The sequence below is a fragment of the Pelobates fuscus genome, chromosome 8, assembly GCF_036172605.1.
Source record: "Pelobates fuscus isolate aPelFus1 chromosome 8, aPelFus1.pri, whole genome shotgun sequence".
In the NCBI taxonomy this organism is placed as follows: domain Eukaryota; kingdom Metazoa; phylum Chordata; class Amphibia; order Anura; family Pelobatidae; genus Pelobates; species Pelobates fuscus.
This window is the reverse complement of record NC_086324.1, coordinates 45572872-45590364: the sequence shown is the minus strand read 5'-3', so window position 1 is coordinate 45590364 and position 17493 is coordinate 45572872. Positions and strand designations below refer to the sequence as shown.

General features: G+C 38.7%; 1 protein-coding gene across 1 annotated transcript in view; it reads right to left on the bottom strand.

Moving 5' to 3' along the window:
• Positions 1 to 17493, bottom strand: part of AGPS (alkylglycerone phosphate synthase) — a 167103-nt gene that overhangs the window by 58203 nt on the left and 91407 nt on the right. The window contains exon 11 of the mRNA XM_063429777.1: positions 16431 to 16558. Coding sequence (XP_063285847.1) covers positions 16431 to 16558 — 128 coding nt within the window. The remainder of the gene's footprint in view (positions 1 to 16430; positions 16559 to 17493) is intronic.

Genomic DNA, 17493 nt, shown 5'->3' with positions numbered 1-17493 from the left:
TCAATCCAATTGTCCCCCAAAACAAGGACAGAAGGTGCCTGTAGCAAGTGTGTTAAAAAATGATAAGCTTAGAGTCATGTCTACAAATGCTCGCAGTTTAGGGAATAAGATCCATGAACTTGTGGCAATAATGGCAACTGATAGTGTAGATTTAGTCGCTGTTACTGAGACATGGTATAATGAGAAAAATGACTGGGACATAGCAATACCAGGGTACTCTTTATATAGAAAAGACAGGGAAGGCAAGAAAGGGGGAGGGGTGGCCCTGTATGTAAAGAAAAACATAAAGTCTAGCCTAATAAAGGTTAGTGAGGCGAACATAGAGTCAGTTTGGGTTACGTTAGAATTTGGTAATCACACAGTAACTCGTGTAGGTGTGATTTATAGGCCCCCAGGACAAATTGAAGAGTTAGATAATCTACTAGTTGAAGAAATAGCTAAAATGACAATGAAGGGGGAAGTTATCATCATGGGTGACTTTAATCTTCCTGATGTAAATTGGAAAACAAAAATAGCTACTTGTGCCAGGAGCACACATATTCTAAACTCCCTACTGGGATTGTCTCTAAAACAAGTCGTTGAGGAGCCAACTCGTAAAGAGGCCATACTAGATTTAGTGTTAACAAATGGAGATTTGGTATCAGATATTACTGTAGGTGAAAGTTTAGGATCCAGTGATCATCAGTCAGTGTGGTTTAATATAAGAACAGTGACTGAGTCACACCACACAAAAACAAAAGTTTTAGACTTTAGAAAAACAGACTTTTCCAAAATTAGAATATGTGTAAAGGAGTCATTATCAGACTGGAGCAATTTAAATGGAGTCCAAAAGAAATGGGATTATTTAAAAGTTGCACTACTGAAGGCAACAGAAAATTGCATTAGGCTTGTCAGTAAAAGCAAAAAATTCAAGAAACCACTGTGGTACTCCACAGATGTAGCCAAAATAGTAAAAAACAAAAAGTTAGCATTTAGTAATTGTAAAAAAACCCAGAGTGAGGAAGACAGAATGACCTATAAGATTAGGCAGATAGAGGCTAAGCAAGTTATAAGAGCTTCAAAATCACACACAGAAGAGAAAATAGCACAGTCAGTAAAAAAGGGGGACAAAACCTTTTTTAGATACATAAATGAGAAAAGAAAAGTAAAACAAGGATTAGTTAGATTAAAAACAAAAGAAGGAAGGTATGTAGATGAGGATAAAGGTCTAGCTGACTGCCTCAATGAATATTTTTGTTCGGTATTTACAGATGAAAATGAAGGAAAGGGACCTCAGTTAAGAAAAAGGATAAATGAGTCATTTATTACACGTGAGTTTACAGAGGAAGAGGTTCTATTTCAACTGTCAAAAGTAAAGACAAATAAGTCAATGGGACCTGATGGAATACACCCAAAGCTATTAAAAGAGCTTAGTGGTGTACTAGCAAAACCATTAACAGATTTATTTAACCAATCATTGATAACAGGAGTAGTCCCAGAAGATTGGAAGTTAGCGAATGTTGTCCCCATTCACAAGAAAGGTAATAGGGAGGAGTCGGGCAACTATAGGCCAGTAAGCCTAACTTCAGTAGTGGGGAAAGTGATGGAAACCATGTTAAAGGATAGGATTGTTGAACATCTAAAAACACATGGATTTCAAGATCAGAGACAACATGGGTTTACTTCAGGGAGATCATGCCAAACTAATCTTATTGATTTTTTTGATTGGGTAACTAAAATTATAGATCAGGGTGGTGCAGTAGACATTGCTTACCTCGATTTCAGTAAGGCTTTTGACACTGTTGCACATAGAAGGCTTATCAACAAACTACAATCTTTGAGTTTGGATTCCAATATTGTTGAATGGGTAAGGCAGTGGCTGAGTGACAGGCACCAGAGGGTTGTAGTCAATGGAGTATATTCGAAGCTTGGGCTTGTCACCAGTGGGGTACCTCAGGGATCTGTACTTGGACCCATTCTCTTTAATATTTTTATTAGTGATATTGCAGAAGGTCTTGATGGTAAGGTGTGTCTTTTTGCGGATGATACTAAGATATGTAACAGGGTTGATGTTCCAGGAGGGATAAGCCAAATGGAAAATGATTTAGGTAAACTAGAAAAATGGTCAGAGTTGTGGCAACTGACATTTAATGTGGATAAGTGCAAGATAATGCATCTTGGACGTAAAAACCCAAGGGCAGAGTACAGAATATTTGATAGAGTCCTAACCTCAACATCTGAGGAAAGGGATTTAGGGGTGATAATTTCTGATGACTTAAAGGTAGGCAGACAATGTAATAGAGCAGCAGGAAATGCTAGCAGAATGCTTGGTTGTATAGGGAGAGGTATTAGCAGTAGAAAGAGGGAAGTGCTCATGCCATTGTACAGAACACTGGTGAGACCTCACTTGGAGTACTGTACACAGTACTGGAGACCCTATCTTCAGAAGGATATTGATACCTTAGAGAGAGTTCAAAGAAGGGCTACTAAACTGGTTCATGGATTGCAGGATAAAACTTACCAGGAAAGGTTAAAGGATCTTAACATGTATAGCTTGGAGGAAAGACGAGACAGGGGGGATATGATAGAAACATTTAAATACATAAAGGGAATCAACACAGTAAAGGAGGAGACTATATTGAAAAGAAGAAAAACGACCACAACAAGAGGACATAGTCTTAAATTAGAGGGACAAAGGTTTAAAAATAATATCAGGAAGTATTACTTTACTGAGAGGGTAGTGGATGCATGGAATAGCCTTCCAGCTGAAGTGGTAGAGGTTAACACAGTAAAGGAGTTTAAGCATGCGTGGGATAGGCATAAGGCTATCCTAACTATAAGATAAGGCCAGGGACTAATGAAAGTATTTAGAAAACTGGGCAGATTAGATGGGCCGAATGGTTCTTATCTGCCGTCACATTCTATGTTTCTATGTTTCTATGTTTCTATGAGTTACATGACCTCTTGGGAAAACATACTGTACATACTGTCTGAACAGGTCTGTTCAGCAAGGTGCCGCAAGGAGGTCAATACCATCAGGCTTACACCATTGGTTATGGACAGTGACATAAAAGGGACTCACTACAGCTTAATGTAGTGGTACCCTTGCAAATAGACTGTCCCTGCAGGCTGAGCAGTGTAGAAGCTGCATTTTCTGTTAAAAAAAGGTGGCATTTACATTTCTGCCCAACACCACATCTAGTGGCTATCATTTAGACTTCCTGGATGCTGTCCTGCAATCTTTGCAGAACTGATGTTCAGTGTCTCCATGATTTTCATGGAGATGCTTAACGTTCCCTATATAGAAGCATTCACATAATGCAATTCTTATGAGGAAATGCCGATTGCTGCGCACTCGCCTCCTAATGCTTCCCCTATGTGGATGCAGATGAATAAGCGGAGATCACCAGGAATGATTAAATCAACAGGAGAAGCAGGGCGGCCTGCGACAAGTCTGGCGGCATAAAGTCTATCCCCAAATCTGATTGTAACACTAATTGTAATACTAAACATACAAACAATAGTAACCCGATATGTAATCAGAACTCCAAGTATCCAAGCCTGTACTTTTAACAAATGTCTGACAAGATAACCTTCTGAGCCATCATTAAAAGATCCAGACTGTAAAACTACTATCACAGTAGACAGATCCAGATATATGAAGGTCTTAAAGGAACACCATAGCGAGAGGAATAGAAACATGCATTGCTAATACTACAGTGAACAGTTAAACTGCCCCCCCACCAGGTTAAAAGGGAGTTTTACTAACCAGTTCTCCATAGTCGTGGTGCTCTCTCTATTCTCATGATCCCAGCCAATCCAAAACTCCCCTGTAAGGAAGCAATGTGAGGTGTGTGCGTATGCGCTGCAAACCACTACACTGCGCCAATCAAATGCTCACTAGTAGCATTGTCTGCTTGAAAACCAAGTTTGACTTCATTTTCACAGGGAAGCGTCTCTAGTGGTTGTCAGTAAGACCGTCACTAGAGGTGAGTTTATCCCTGCAATAGAAAAAGTGCTGTTTCTACAAAATGGCATGTTTTCAATGCAGGGTTAAAACGAAAGGGTCACTGGACCAAATTGAGATGAAGTGGTCTGGGTGCTTTAGAAGTTATTTATATAAGCCTCAAGGGATACTTTAAGGGATACACTTCACTGACGTTTATTTTACACTTTGTTTGATGCAATAATAAGCAGGTAAAGTCAGAAAGCAAATCTTGCCACAGGAATTATTCTGTACCTTGGTCCTAATTATTATTATGGTATTTATATAGCGCCATCAAATTCCGCAGCGCTTTACAATGGGTGGACAAACAGACATGTAGTTGTAACAGACAAGTTGGACACACAGGAACAGCGGGGTTGAGGGCCCTGCTCAATGAGCTTACATGCTAGAGGGAGTGGGGTAAAATGACACAAAAAGGTAAGGATAGTATTAGACTAGTGACAGCTGCAGAAGAGGAATCAGTCAGGAGCTATTAACAGTTTAATTGATACGCTTTTATGAAGAAGTGGGTTTTTAACGACTTTTTGAAGGAGTGGAGACTGGGTGAGCATCTAACGGAGGAGGGAAGCGAGTTCCACAGTGCAGCCCTCGAAAAATCTTGAAGGCGAGCATCAGAGGTGGGAGTACGGACAGAAGATAGACGTAAGTCTTCAGCAGATCGTAAGGGCCTAATTTAATGCTATGATTATTTTATGTCCGAGGAAGGTATTATTCCCTAAATGAGCAGATCTAGGCTATCGTCATACAAGGCTGATATCTAGCCAGATATGACTTGGGATCTACATGTTTGCAATTTAGCAAAACAAAACACTGTTTATAGTGTTTCTTTAAAGTGCCACTATAGGCACCCAGACCCTTCTGCTCATTTTTTTGTCAAACCACTTTAGTTTTTGAGAAACTGTAATGTTAACATTGCAGCACTAAGACAGCCTCTAGTGATTGTCTATCAGACAGCCACTAGAGGCAGTTCTGGGAGTTTATTAGACTCTGGGTGTAGCGGTACTAACCCACTCCAGGGGCCGGGCGAGGTCCTCCTCTGCCGCACACCGTCCTGCAACTGAAGGGGAGGCGTGCACTGACCGCGAGAAGCGGCCACGTGATGTGCCTGGTACTGGGAGCGCACCGCGCATTTAAAGGGATAGTGGGAGCAAAAAATAAAAAAGGTCTCCCATTGGCCCATGTCATTCCACATTCCCCATACTCACGTTTTGGGGTCGTGGATATGAAAAGGGCCAATCAAATTAAACTTATAGGTATTTATAATCTTTCCCTTAGTTCCCTGCCCTATCGTGGTTTCTGATTCAGTTCCCTATAGTGCTTTCTTCGTTCAGTAGTGTTTTTTTTCGTGCTTGACCTTGGCTTTGTACCTGACTCAGTTTTTCTCTTTATCCCTGCTTTGTCTTGTTCGCCGGTTTCCTCTCCTGTGTACCAGTCCTTGGCTAGTTCTAGTTTACGCTGTCTCTCTGTTCCCTTGACCTCGTTCCTGTCCTCGTCAAGTCCGGCCATTCTAAGGCCCAGTAAGACGTATCTTGTTTTCTTGCCTCTAGTTGGACTATTCTTGCATGTTGGGGTATATTACCGTGACACTGGGTCCCTTAAATAACACTGGACGTCTTCACGTTCAGCGTCAGTGAAATCCCCATAGGAAAGCATTAAAGCTTTGAGGGTTTAATGCGCTTGCAGAGCTCACTGCTTATACACATTAGATCCCCCTGTCGGTTGATGTCGGAGGAGGCAGAGCGCCAACCCGTCAGGTAAGTAAATAAAGAGTTTTTTAACCATTCATGTGCCAGAGGGGGTGTGCGGGGAGACAGAGGGCACTATAGTGTCAGGAATACAAAATTTGTATTCCTAACACTATAGTATCCCTTCAATGAAGTGGAGCGGCTGAGCGCATTCACTGTGCATGCAATATTTCTCTATGGAAAGCATTGGACTGGACAAAAAGGCATCATAACTTATGGACTTCAACAGAAGTTGAGCATCTGTACTAAGCAGACTGTCCAAGTGATGGATACAGTACGTTTTATGGTAAATTAAGGAACACTAATGTGTTTTTAAAAATAAAATAAAAACAGCATTTAAAGAGATTCATAATTGCAGGGGGGAAAAAAAATCACGTCTATAAAATTTTAAAACAGAATTTAATAAGTTCAAATTTTTTTTTTTTTTTTAAATAGTTTCCATATAGATTCAAAGTAATTTATTGAAAGAACGGAAATGTTCGTAAAAATAGTGTCAATAGGAATATTTTACTTCCAGTCTATACCAACATAGCAAAACATACCATATGATATTGTACATGTATAAATGTATCTGCATAGCTTGATGCATCCAACCCTAAGGTGGATCGGGAGCAAATGAGCTGCTCGGGGGGAAGAAGGGCTAAAACCTGCAAACAGGATGACTGAGTGCACAAAGGGAGATGAGGGGCTTGTAACCGGCAGATGTTGAAAGATGAATTAAGGGTGCAGGGAAGCAGTTATTTGAATGAGAAAGGTCAACGCATGGAGAATGGAATAAGAAAAGAAGGAACTAGGAAGAGAATAATCCTTGGAGAAGAACAATATGACATAAGCCACATCACTGCTTGTCGTTTCGTGAAACGTGCCACTTGACTCACTAAAAGACTTTGCTCCTCAAACCTCTTCTATATAAAACTTTACTGAGACTAAAGTTACGGACCAATCATTCATAAACTGATATGGGAACACATCTGCTTTGCCAACATTTCCTCACAAAGCACAGACACATATACCAGAGGTCTGTGGATAAACACAGAAAGTAGTGTCTAGTGGTTTGTGATTTATTACCCAACAAGACAGGTGGTTGTTGAGAGTCACCATGCCAAACTCAGTAGTCAAACACCCAAGACTACCTGGTTTTAAGCTTTCATTTACTGACCCGTAAAACAGCAGCAGTTCCTGTAATTATACAATAAACGTTGCAGGCAAATAGGTAGAAAAGCTGTGTGTTTAAAGCTAATAAATCAAAGCAATTCTAGACATCAAAACAGAACAACGCAAGTACACAAACCCCTGGACAATAAACAGATAAATGGCAGGACATTCCACTCATTTAATTTGGGATTTTTTGGAACAGCCAGCATGTGTTTGACCTAAAGAAAGATTTAACAGAGTCCAACACTGCTCTATTCAAAGAAGAAAAAAAATAAACAACACACTTATCGATCAAGAACATTCCTAAAATTATTTGTTTCCATAGATTCGTTATCCTTTACATAATCTGCATTCACAAATTCAAAATAATATAACAGAAATCCCTCTGAAGCAATGGCCATATATACAAATAAACGTACATCCACGTCTTTTACTGTACTGTGAGCATGCTTGACAAACAAATTAATATATAGAGGGCATTGCTTAATCTGTCATTTTTTATATCCTCATTGTAAAATGAGGTGGAATATGCGGACGCCATATAAATAATATATGTAATAACTATAGACTGTATGTCCTAATAAAACTGCACTCTATTAGGAGTTTGGTCTTCTTATCAATGAAGCTCTGAACATCTCAATATATTTAAAGAAAAAATGCTTTGGAAACAAAAACAAAAAAAAAAAAAAAAAGTTTTGAATGCATCGATATATGTTGCAGTTCCTGCCATCTTCCCAAGATTGTTTAAAAAAAAACAAAACAAAAAAAAAAACTAAGTTTCATTTCTCAATCTACGAGCAATTAGTGCAAAAAACAAGATTCATCAATGTGCGTCAGTTTTAGGAAAAGAAAGAGAAAAGATGTAAGTTTTAGAGGAAAGGAACCTCGAAAAGTTGATGATCGTTTTCTGTGAACGGCTCCTAGTCATCAAGAAGTGAACCCAGAGTGAAGGATTCTGGGTAATTACAACTAAAGATATTTTTGTCCTGTAGAGCAGTTATGTGATTGCATCTTTGACAAAGTTAAGAAAATGTAAATTTTCTGCAATTATTTATGAGAGGATCACCAAACCGCACAACGAAAAAGCTGAAAATGTTTCTCTCCCCGTCATGTACAAACACTCTGCTTTATATTTTTAACTTAACATATAAAGCAAATCCATGTTTATCGGCACTATCAAAGTGGCTCTTTCATTAAGACTCTGGTGTCATCCATCAATGTCAAAGTGGCTTGGGAACAACGGTGGGAAGAAACGTTTATCTACAATCAACGTAGTGGTAATTAATCATCCAATGGTACGCCCTTATTTCCCATTATGGTGTGCAATGGACATTGCATTTTGTGTTTTTTTCCCCCATCTTAAAATAGGACTAAAAGTAGAAACTGATTTTTTTTCCAGCCATTTTGCATTGTGTGTGGAAGGTAGTCACATGGAAGCCTTGTCGGTAAGGTTTAGACTTGCTTTATGCTGCTCCATGTTCACTGGAGTGCAGGATAATGTGTACTAAAAGGAAGGAATGAGTTTTGTTTATTCTCATCTGTTTCTAAAACTCAAAGAAAAAAAAATACTGAATTCCAGGAATTTATTTAGCAGAAAAATGATGAAATCCTCATTCCATTTAGACAACATTATTCATTGGTGAAATGCATTAACAGCATATACAGGGAGCCTTCCTAATAAACCAAATCAAGTTGTAACTAAACTAGAGACTCCTATATGTGTTAGTATCAGTAGTAAGATTTTGATCTCATTTAAATGTGAATCAGGTCTTGCATGCAAAATTAACAAAGCACTTTAAGACATTGTACTACTTGGACAAACTTCGTCACACTGGATTAAAAAAAATAGAATAAAAAAAAAAAAAACTCAAACATTCTAATGTCACCTAACTTATCGCTTGTGAGACCTAAAGTGTTGAGATCTTTCCTGGGTCTCCTCATACTTTGTTTTACAAATCATTGTAGCTATAAGAAAACGTGTGCCTCCTTGTACCTCGTACTTAGACCGTCCCTTTAACTTACAGAAACTATGCCATGGATCTGCATAATGTCCCTGCATGCATCAATAAGGGCAATGCAGTGTACTAATAAGGGAAATCTTCAAGAATGGTCACCCCGTACAACAGGCAACGACCATCTTAAATAAGATTTGTATCTAGAAGAGTTGTTATGATTATGTTCAAGATTTGCTAATACAGAAAATATACACAGGATTCAAAAGGTCCTTTGTAGTTACAAAAGAGGTTGGGCTCCTTAATATTTGCTTTCATATGCATAAGATAGAGCTAGGACTGGCCTTTGCACATAAACTAGGTACATTTGGCCTTTGCTTTAAAGTTGGAACCGGACAGTAAGTCCTCTTCACGTCCAAATAAAATAAGACTGTACATGGAGCCAGATGCAATATTCGCACATTATTAGTGAAAGACTACAGGATTACTATTTTGTATCCAACGCATGGCACAATGCATACATTAGTTCTAAACCTACACCTTACACCTCTTTTCGGTGACAGCAGCCACTGGATGCGTTTCCGGTGCAGTGACACATGAGGTGGACAGAGAACAGAGAAGCTTTGATTCAATGCTTTCCTATCAGGAAGCTTGGATGTGTGTGCCGATCTCGCCGTACATGCTCATCAGGTCCCCAATGGTCCTCTGTGAAAAGCATTAGATTGGACAACGCCAGATGAGGCCATGTCTCCTTCATGACACCATGGGAGGCGGAGAGGTAAGGAGGGCAGAGGGAGCCTCATTGCTTGAAAAAGGTAAGCAAAGTCATTTCATTCATATGGGGACCTATATAACTAGGGATACTAAAGTATTAGGACTACAGAGGTTTGTATTTGTAACACTTTGGGGTTCCTTTATTTAAATAAATAGAGTGTTGGTATGGAAACAAACGTCTTCAGAGTTTTAGGGAATTTGTTTATTTTTTTGTTTTTTTTAAGTAAAAGGAGAAATATGGAAATAGAAAAATTTTAAATTTATAAAAATGGGAAGACACAGACCCATATAGGCAGCTATGCTTAAAGTAATTACAGCTATGCAATAGCTTTAGTAGAGTAAAATAATATTACATTTAGTTGAAATATTGTTTCACACAGATTTTGGTAATTAACATTTTAGGTGACGGACCTGCTTTATTTAATTTTTTGTCAAGTGTTGTATAGAACGTCAAGTGTGGCCAATTCAACAAGTTTACTGTTATAAAGCTGAAGTGTCTTGTAGAGGAGGCATGCCATCTCCAGAGCCCTTAGGGAACATGACATTAGATCCAAGTTAAAATGTGGTTTATAAAAAATAGTTTTTTGGATATCAATTATTAGTCCAGAAGTTTCAAGTCACAAATTTAAATTGCAGGACACATGATCTCCAATCCGTCCTATCAATCACCCATTAGACCTGTTCTGTCAACCAGCATCGGTAAGACTTGGGCAAAGTGCAGCATAAGCCAAAGTTTAAACACACTTGCACTTCTGATTGATTGCAGTAGCACTCGGCCATGCCTTTTGTCCCTTCCCTCCAACCCGTCATCCTGGTACAAATTCACTCAGGGATGCCACCTAGTTGCATGAGCTCATAGTCCGGGATGCCAATTGTGCCATTGACATTCCATCCTTTTACCAAATTGCAAACCTGCTAAACTTGGCAGGTTTGTAAATGTATAAGTCAGATGTACCAGAATGTTTAATCCCGCAGTCTGCTCTAAATGTATATATTATCTTACTCTAAAACTGTACGTGTATTATTCTATGTAAGCATAGATTTCTTTCCCATCTGTTCCCACCAGAATGTTAAGCACTTTGTGCGTGATCATACCTTGCTTCCTTTAGACTCTAAGCTTGAGCAAGAATCTCATAACTTACTGTTACTATATGTGTACATTTATGTCTCCAATAATATACATGTGCAGCCATCCCAGCTAACACTTGATTAATAATTATGTGTATAGTATGGATTTGATGATAAACTAAACCGTTAAAAAACGGTTTGAAAGAAGTATCACAAGGTTGTAAGATATAATTAGGACGAGCTTATGAAAAAGTTTACACCAGAACACAAGAAATGTGTTAAAGTAAAAAGGTGTTTTAAAAAAAAAAAAAAAGGCAATTAAAGTCAGTCAAAAGCAATTCCAATTACTTATCACCATTTAACAAGATTTCCTCTGATAAATCACTCATATTATGAAGAGGGAAATACAATTTTTTCTGACGAGATTTAAGCAATCATTCATGCCTGTGGTCAGTTTTTATCATCGATGCCATCTTTCAATTCTTGTGATTTTTTTTTCCCTCTAAAGCAGAATTAAGTTATGTTCGAAAAAAAAGGAAGAAAGAAAAAAGTGGGATTCTGTACATTTATATAAAATTCAATCCTGGACTTTCTTCTGATTGACCTTTGACTTGTATTTACCCAACATGTCCACCATATTGGAAGCAGGGTTCAATGACACTGCAAGACAGATGTGCATTGAAATGACAAAGAATAATGACTACCCCAGCCTAACTTATTATTCTATATGGAGCTTGGTGCCATCTATCAGTCAGTGGGAAGGCAGATGGCTGGTCTGTAATTGATTTATTTTGCTATCCATTGATATGCCAAATTTACGGATTAGAATCTGATCAGTTTCACGCTGTGCAAAAGCCAATAAACAGAAGGTTCCATCAAATAAACCTGCTCACCGGCTGTGTTCTCGTCTGTATACTTTAAATCATGGCTGAGAGAGGTCTGAACAATAAATTTATAGCTGGCCTTCCTAGCACCAATATCATTAGAAGATCAATGTATCGAAGATAAATGTAAAAAAAGAATTAATGGAAATTATTAACAGTCACAGAGTCTGTTTATTTTTGGAATTACGCAATAGAAACCTGCCACGGCCATTAAAAAGAAAGGTAATTTAATTACGTGGGAGAAGCAGAACTCAGCAGGGGAAATGTAAAAGTTTGATGGTTGGTTATGTTCCAGAGTAACATGCACATAAACAAAATAGTGCCATATAAAACCGTATATAAAATAACAACATAAGCTGTTGAAGTCAGGAGTTCCTTGGGAAAGACCAAATATTGCCACATGCATTTTGTTAGAGGCCCATTTTTTCAATTCTTATACAAGATCAGTGACCAGTCAAATGTAATAACATTATTCTACACCTTCACTCAACTTTTTGCATTGTGAGAGTGGTTACCATTGCACTTTGAAAGGCAGTGGCACTACACTAATTAAAGGAACACTATATGCAGCCAGATAACTTTAAAGGAACACTATAGTCACTAAAACAAATTAAGCTTAATTAAACCGTTTTGGTGTATAGATCATGCCCCTGCAGCCTCACTGCTCAATTCTCTGCCATTTAGGAGTTAAATCACTTTGTTTATGCACCCTAGTCACACCTCCCTGCATGTGACTTGCACAGCCTTCCTAAAAACTTCCTGTAAAGTGAGATCTAATGTTTATCCTTCCTTTCTTGCAAGTTCTGTTTAATTTAGATTTTCTTAACCGCTGCTATGTTAATAGCTTGCTAGACCCTGCAAGAGCCTCCTGTGTGTGATTAAAGTAATTTACAGAGCAGGAGATAAAATCGTTTAAGGTAAGTTACATCTGATTGAAAGTGAAACCATTGTTTTGCTTCATGGAGGCTGTGTCAATCAGATCAAGGGGAGGTGTAGCCAGGGCTGCATACAACGGAAACAAAGTGATTTTACTCCTAAATGGCAGTGAATTAAGCAGTGAAACATGACATGCATGATCTATACACTAAAACTGATTCAATAAGCTAAAGTTGTTTAGGTGACTATAGTGTTCCTTTAAATCAACAAAATGGTTTGGGGGTTCCATGTATCTGTCATGTTAACCCTACAATATAAAACACTGCATTGCACTCCCCCACCGACGTCAGCTGAGCCGAATGCGCATGCGCGGCAAGTGCCGCGCGCATTCAAAGTGTCAATAGGAAAGCATTTCTCAATGCTTTCCTGTGGACACTCTGCGTGATGGAGGCATAATAGCAGTCCTGGAACCATAACAACTACATTTAAAACCACATGAAGCCAAATTGAACGCTGCCTTAATTTCAAATTAGTCCGCTAGTTTATTTTTGTTTGTTTTTTTAGCATGTTACATTACCTTCTTTCTACAAAAAAAATAAAATAAAGGCCTTGTAGTCACAATGAATTCACGGCATTAGATAATATTTTAAAAGGTATTTTTATAAAACATCTACAGAATTAATTAAAAATAGAGCGTGCCTTTAAGCATGGCATATGCGTGCTACATACTTGCTGTAACATGATTTGCCTTGCGTTACACCGCTGGCATGGCTTTGTGAACTTTTCAACACGAGTGACAATTTTACAACTGTTCTCAGGCTGAAGTAGTGTATAAACTATACTTTAAATTCATATCGGACAAAAGCATAAATCGGAATGTTATGTGTTTTGCCATTAACAAGCCAAGTTAGAGACCTTTGCAAAGACTTTATTTACTCACTCGAACTGCACCTCTACTTAAATTAATTTAATACCTGTCTATTTTTATTTTATCCTTCTGTATTCTCAGATCAGCTTTCTAACCTCTTGAAACACTCCAGTTAATTAATGTACTGTTAGAATCAGCCCTTTCTATAATAAATTATCTAAGCCGTCATAAATTCTAAGCGACTTTTACGCCTGACAGCTACAGTTACAGTCAAACACTGGATTAGACTCTACACAGCAGAGGGGACTAACTTTGTTAGAATGCAGACTTCAAAAATCTACAGCAAGTCCACAACAACCTCAGCCATTAAGTGTTATACACATTTAGTATTGGGGTACAACATACATCTCATATGATCCAACAATTCAAAGGGGAATTAATTACAGTTAAAGAAGAAGAAACGCCTAATTTAAATGGGGTGGGCAGGGAGTAAATAGAAAAATTAATGTGCAGAACCCTAAAGGTGAGTTAAGGCAGCAAAAGCTCTTAATTCTACAGTCCAATTACATTAACTTATATAACGCCTACATATTCCACAGCGCTGTACAATACGTAAACAATACAAACATTTAATTATAACTAAACATGTATGATATATGGGAACAGCATGTGAATAGGGCCCTGCCCAAACACGCTTACAATCTACAGCAGTTGGGGACCTACCCTTTGGCCACCTCTGCAGTGAAGTATAAGCTCACGAGTTTTATTCACAAAACAATGAATTGAAAACTCAATGACAATATTTAAGCCGTAATGTCAAATTTGGAAATATCCTCTAACAATGCTGTAGACTTGGCTGTTTCAGACAAAATATTAAAATTCAGTTTTAAATCCATCATAATTTGCAGTTTAATGAAAACACTGTAAAATGTTCTATATGTCAGGGAAAAGTGTTTCATTGCATTTGCAAACACATGCACGCGTCACTGGGATCTGCCTGCACCAATCTACCAGCTCCCATGTTGTGTACGGATGCTGGAGCCAATATATGATGCCACCCCAGTCCGAGCATCATTAAAGACCTTGATGGAGCCAGGCAATCATTGAAGAGAGATCCCTGCAGCAAACCAATGTGTTTATATGGATGTAAGTGTGTGAGTCAATGTGTACATGAATATGTGTTAAATGTGTTTGTACATGAGTCCCACTTTGTATATGTTTTATGCGTGTTCGAGTTTAAGGCTGTGTGTATGTAAGTCAACTTGTGTGTCCGAGTATGTGTGTCGAGTGTGTGTCCGAGTATGTGTGTGTGTGTGTGTGTGTGTCCGAGTATGTGTGTGTGTGTAAAAGAATGTGCATGCATATAAATGTCATTTCTCACAAGTCATCTCCTGGTATGTTTAGGATCTAGTACCTTACTTTTCAATGCATATAAATGTGCATGACTGCCAGTAGGCGCATATAATTCACTAACAAAATGGGGTTGGGTGTGGTGCTATGGGAGACACACATTGTTATTCTTTTTTTTTACAGTTTACAGTGGGCCCATTAACCTATACCTCTGCATTGGGCCCATTAACCTATACCTCTGCATTGGGCCCATTAACCTATACGTCTGCATTGGGCCCATTAACCTATACGTCTGCATTGGGCCCATTAACCTATAACTCTGCATTGGGCCCATTAACCTATACCTCTGCATTGGGCCCATTAACCTATACCTCTGAATTCTGCCCATTAACCTATACCTCTGCATTGGGCCCATTAACCTATACCTCTGCATTGGGCCCATTAACCTATACCTCTGCATTGGGCCCATTAACCTATACCTCTGCATTGGGCCCATTAACCTATACCTCTGCATTGGGCCCATTAACCTATACCTCTGCATTGGGCCCATTAACCTATACGTCTGCATTGGGCCCATTAACCTATACCTCTGCATTGGGCCCATTAACCTATACCTCTGCATTGGGCCCATTAACCTATACCTCTGCATTGGGCCCATTAACCTATACGTCTGCATTGGGCCCATTAACCTATACCTCTGCATTGGGCCCATTAACCTATACGTCTGCATTGGGCCCATTAACCTATACCTCTGCATTGGGCCCATTAACCTATACCTCTGCATTGGGCCCATTAACCTATACGTCTGCATTGGGCCCATTAACCTATACCTCTGCATTGGGCCCATTAACCTATACCTCTGCATTGGGCCCATTAACCTATACCTCTGCATTGGGCCCATTAACCTATACCTCTGCATTGGGCCCATTAACCTATACCTCTGCATTGGGCCCATTAACCTATACCTCTGCATTGGGCCCATTAACCTATACCTCTGCATTGGGCCCATTAACCTATACCTCTGCATTGGGCCCATTAACCTATACCTCTGCATTGGGCCCATTAACCTATACCTCTGCATTGGGCCCATTAACCTATACGTCTGCATTGGGCCCATTAACCTATACGTCTGCATTGGGCCCATTAACCTATACCTCTGCATTGGGCCCATTAACCTATACCTCTGCATTGGGCCCATTAACCTATACCTCTGCATTGGGCCCATTAACCTATACCTCTGCATTGGGCCCATTAACCTATACGTCTGCATTGGGCCCATTAACCTATACCTCTGCATTGGGCCCATTAACCTATACCTCTGCATTGGGCCCATTAACCTATACCTCTGCATTGGGCCCATTAACCTATACCTCTGAATTCTATCTATACATTCAAAGGCAATTTCATATAGAATATAATGATGGTGCTGGGAAGGAAAGGAAGAAAGAATATGCCAGTTATATTGAAAAGGCAACATCCCAGCATTAAAAAAGAAAAAAAGGATAACAAGGAACATGTCAACTCAACAGTGTTAACTATAATACACTAGAATTTTCAATAAATGTACAGGCTGGAGAAAAACGGTTGCATTTTTAAGAGGTAAAACTGGGAAAAGCAAGTAGAGAAAAATTAAATGAAATAGAGTTTGTTTTTTTTACATTAGATAGACATTCTCCTCTCTAGTGAATATGAAAAACACTTCCCCGAGGTCGCATCCAGCTGCTCCTAATCCTGAACTCTTCCCTTGCATTCCAAAAGGTTGTCCATTCTCACCTGTCTTGCTACTTCTCTTAAGCAGGCCACTCCTCTCTCGAAATTCGGGAACACCACCGAACCATATTTTTGATATTCTGGAACTGGTCTTATTTTAATCGTGACTTCTGTAACCACTCCAAGGGTCCCTAAAATAAAAAGGTAATTAGCATTATAGAGGTGGAGAAGAAATCACCAGGTGTCCACGTACTACCAAATCGATGATCCCTTGATTCACGGGTAAAGCCACCAGTGGTACTATTATCACTACTAGTGCAACGAAGAGAGAAGTTATGCAAATATGAGTTAGGTCCGTAGTGTGGTGGTCAAATTGTGAACACACAGCTCAAAACAAATGTTTGCACTGAATATGAGAGGTTTAAACTTTCCCTATGCTTATATTGAACTATGTGGTGTACGCAAAAAAATGCATGTGACGTGTTTTGGATGTGTACACAAAATATCAGAAGTTACAAAAAAATAAATAAAATGTATTTTGAACTATACATAATCACAGCATGGACAGGGTTTAGTTTTAGTTTTGTGTGTTTTTTCTGCATATTTCCCCAATTGTGAAGTGCTGCGGAATTTGTTGGAGCTTTCTAAATGTAATGAAAATTTACTTAGTACAATAGGGGAACATTTTTCTTTTTAATATTCCGTGGTCATCAGAAAGAGTTAAAAATTGTTCTGCGCCCCTCCCCCAAAAACACTCACCCCTCCAAAAAAGAAAAAGAGAAATGTAATATTTTTTTTTTTTAACACTTCAACCACCTAAGTAAGAAAAGTCATAAAATAAATAGAACGACAATTAAAGTCTCACAATTTTTGCATGCATTTGCCTCTTTTACAGGTAGATTGCACAATGAAATGTACAAAAAAAAAATCTCACCCAAGAAGCCAAAAAAAAAAAAAATCTAATAAAAAAAAAATGGCACGTTTAAAACTGGAGTGAGACATGTAACATTTTGTTTTTAAAGCAGTGACGCTAAGGGGTTAAAAGGTTATAGTGACATAATTAAATGTTATCCCCAAGGTCAATGAGCTATAAATGCCACTGTGACTGCAATAAGGATTTAAAGTG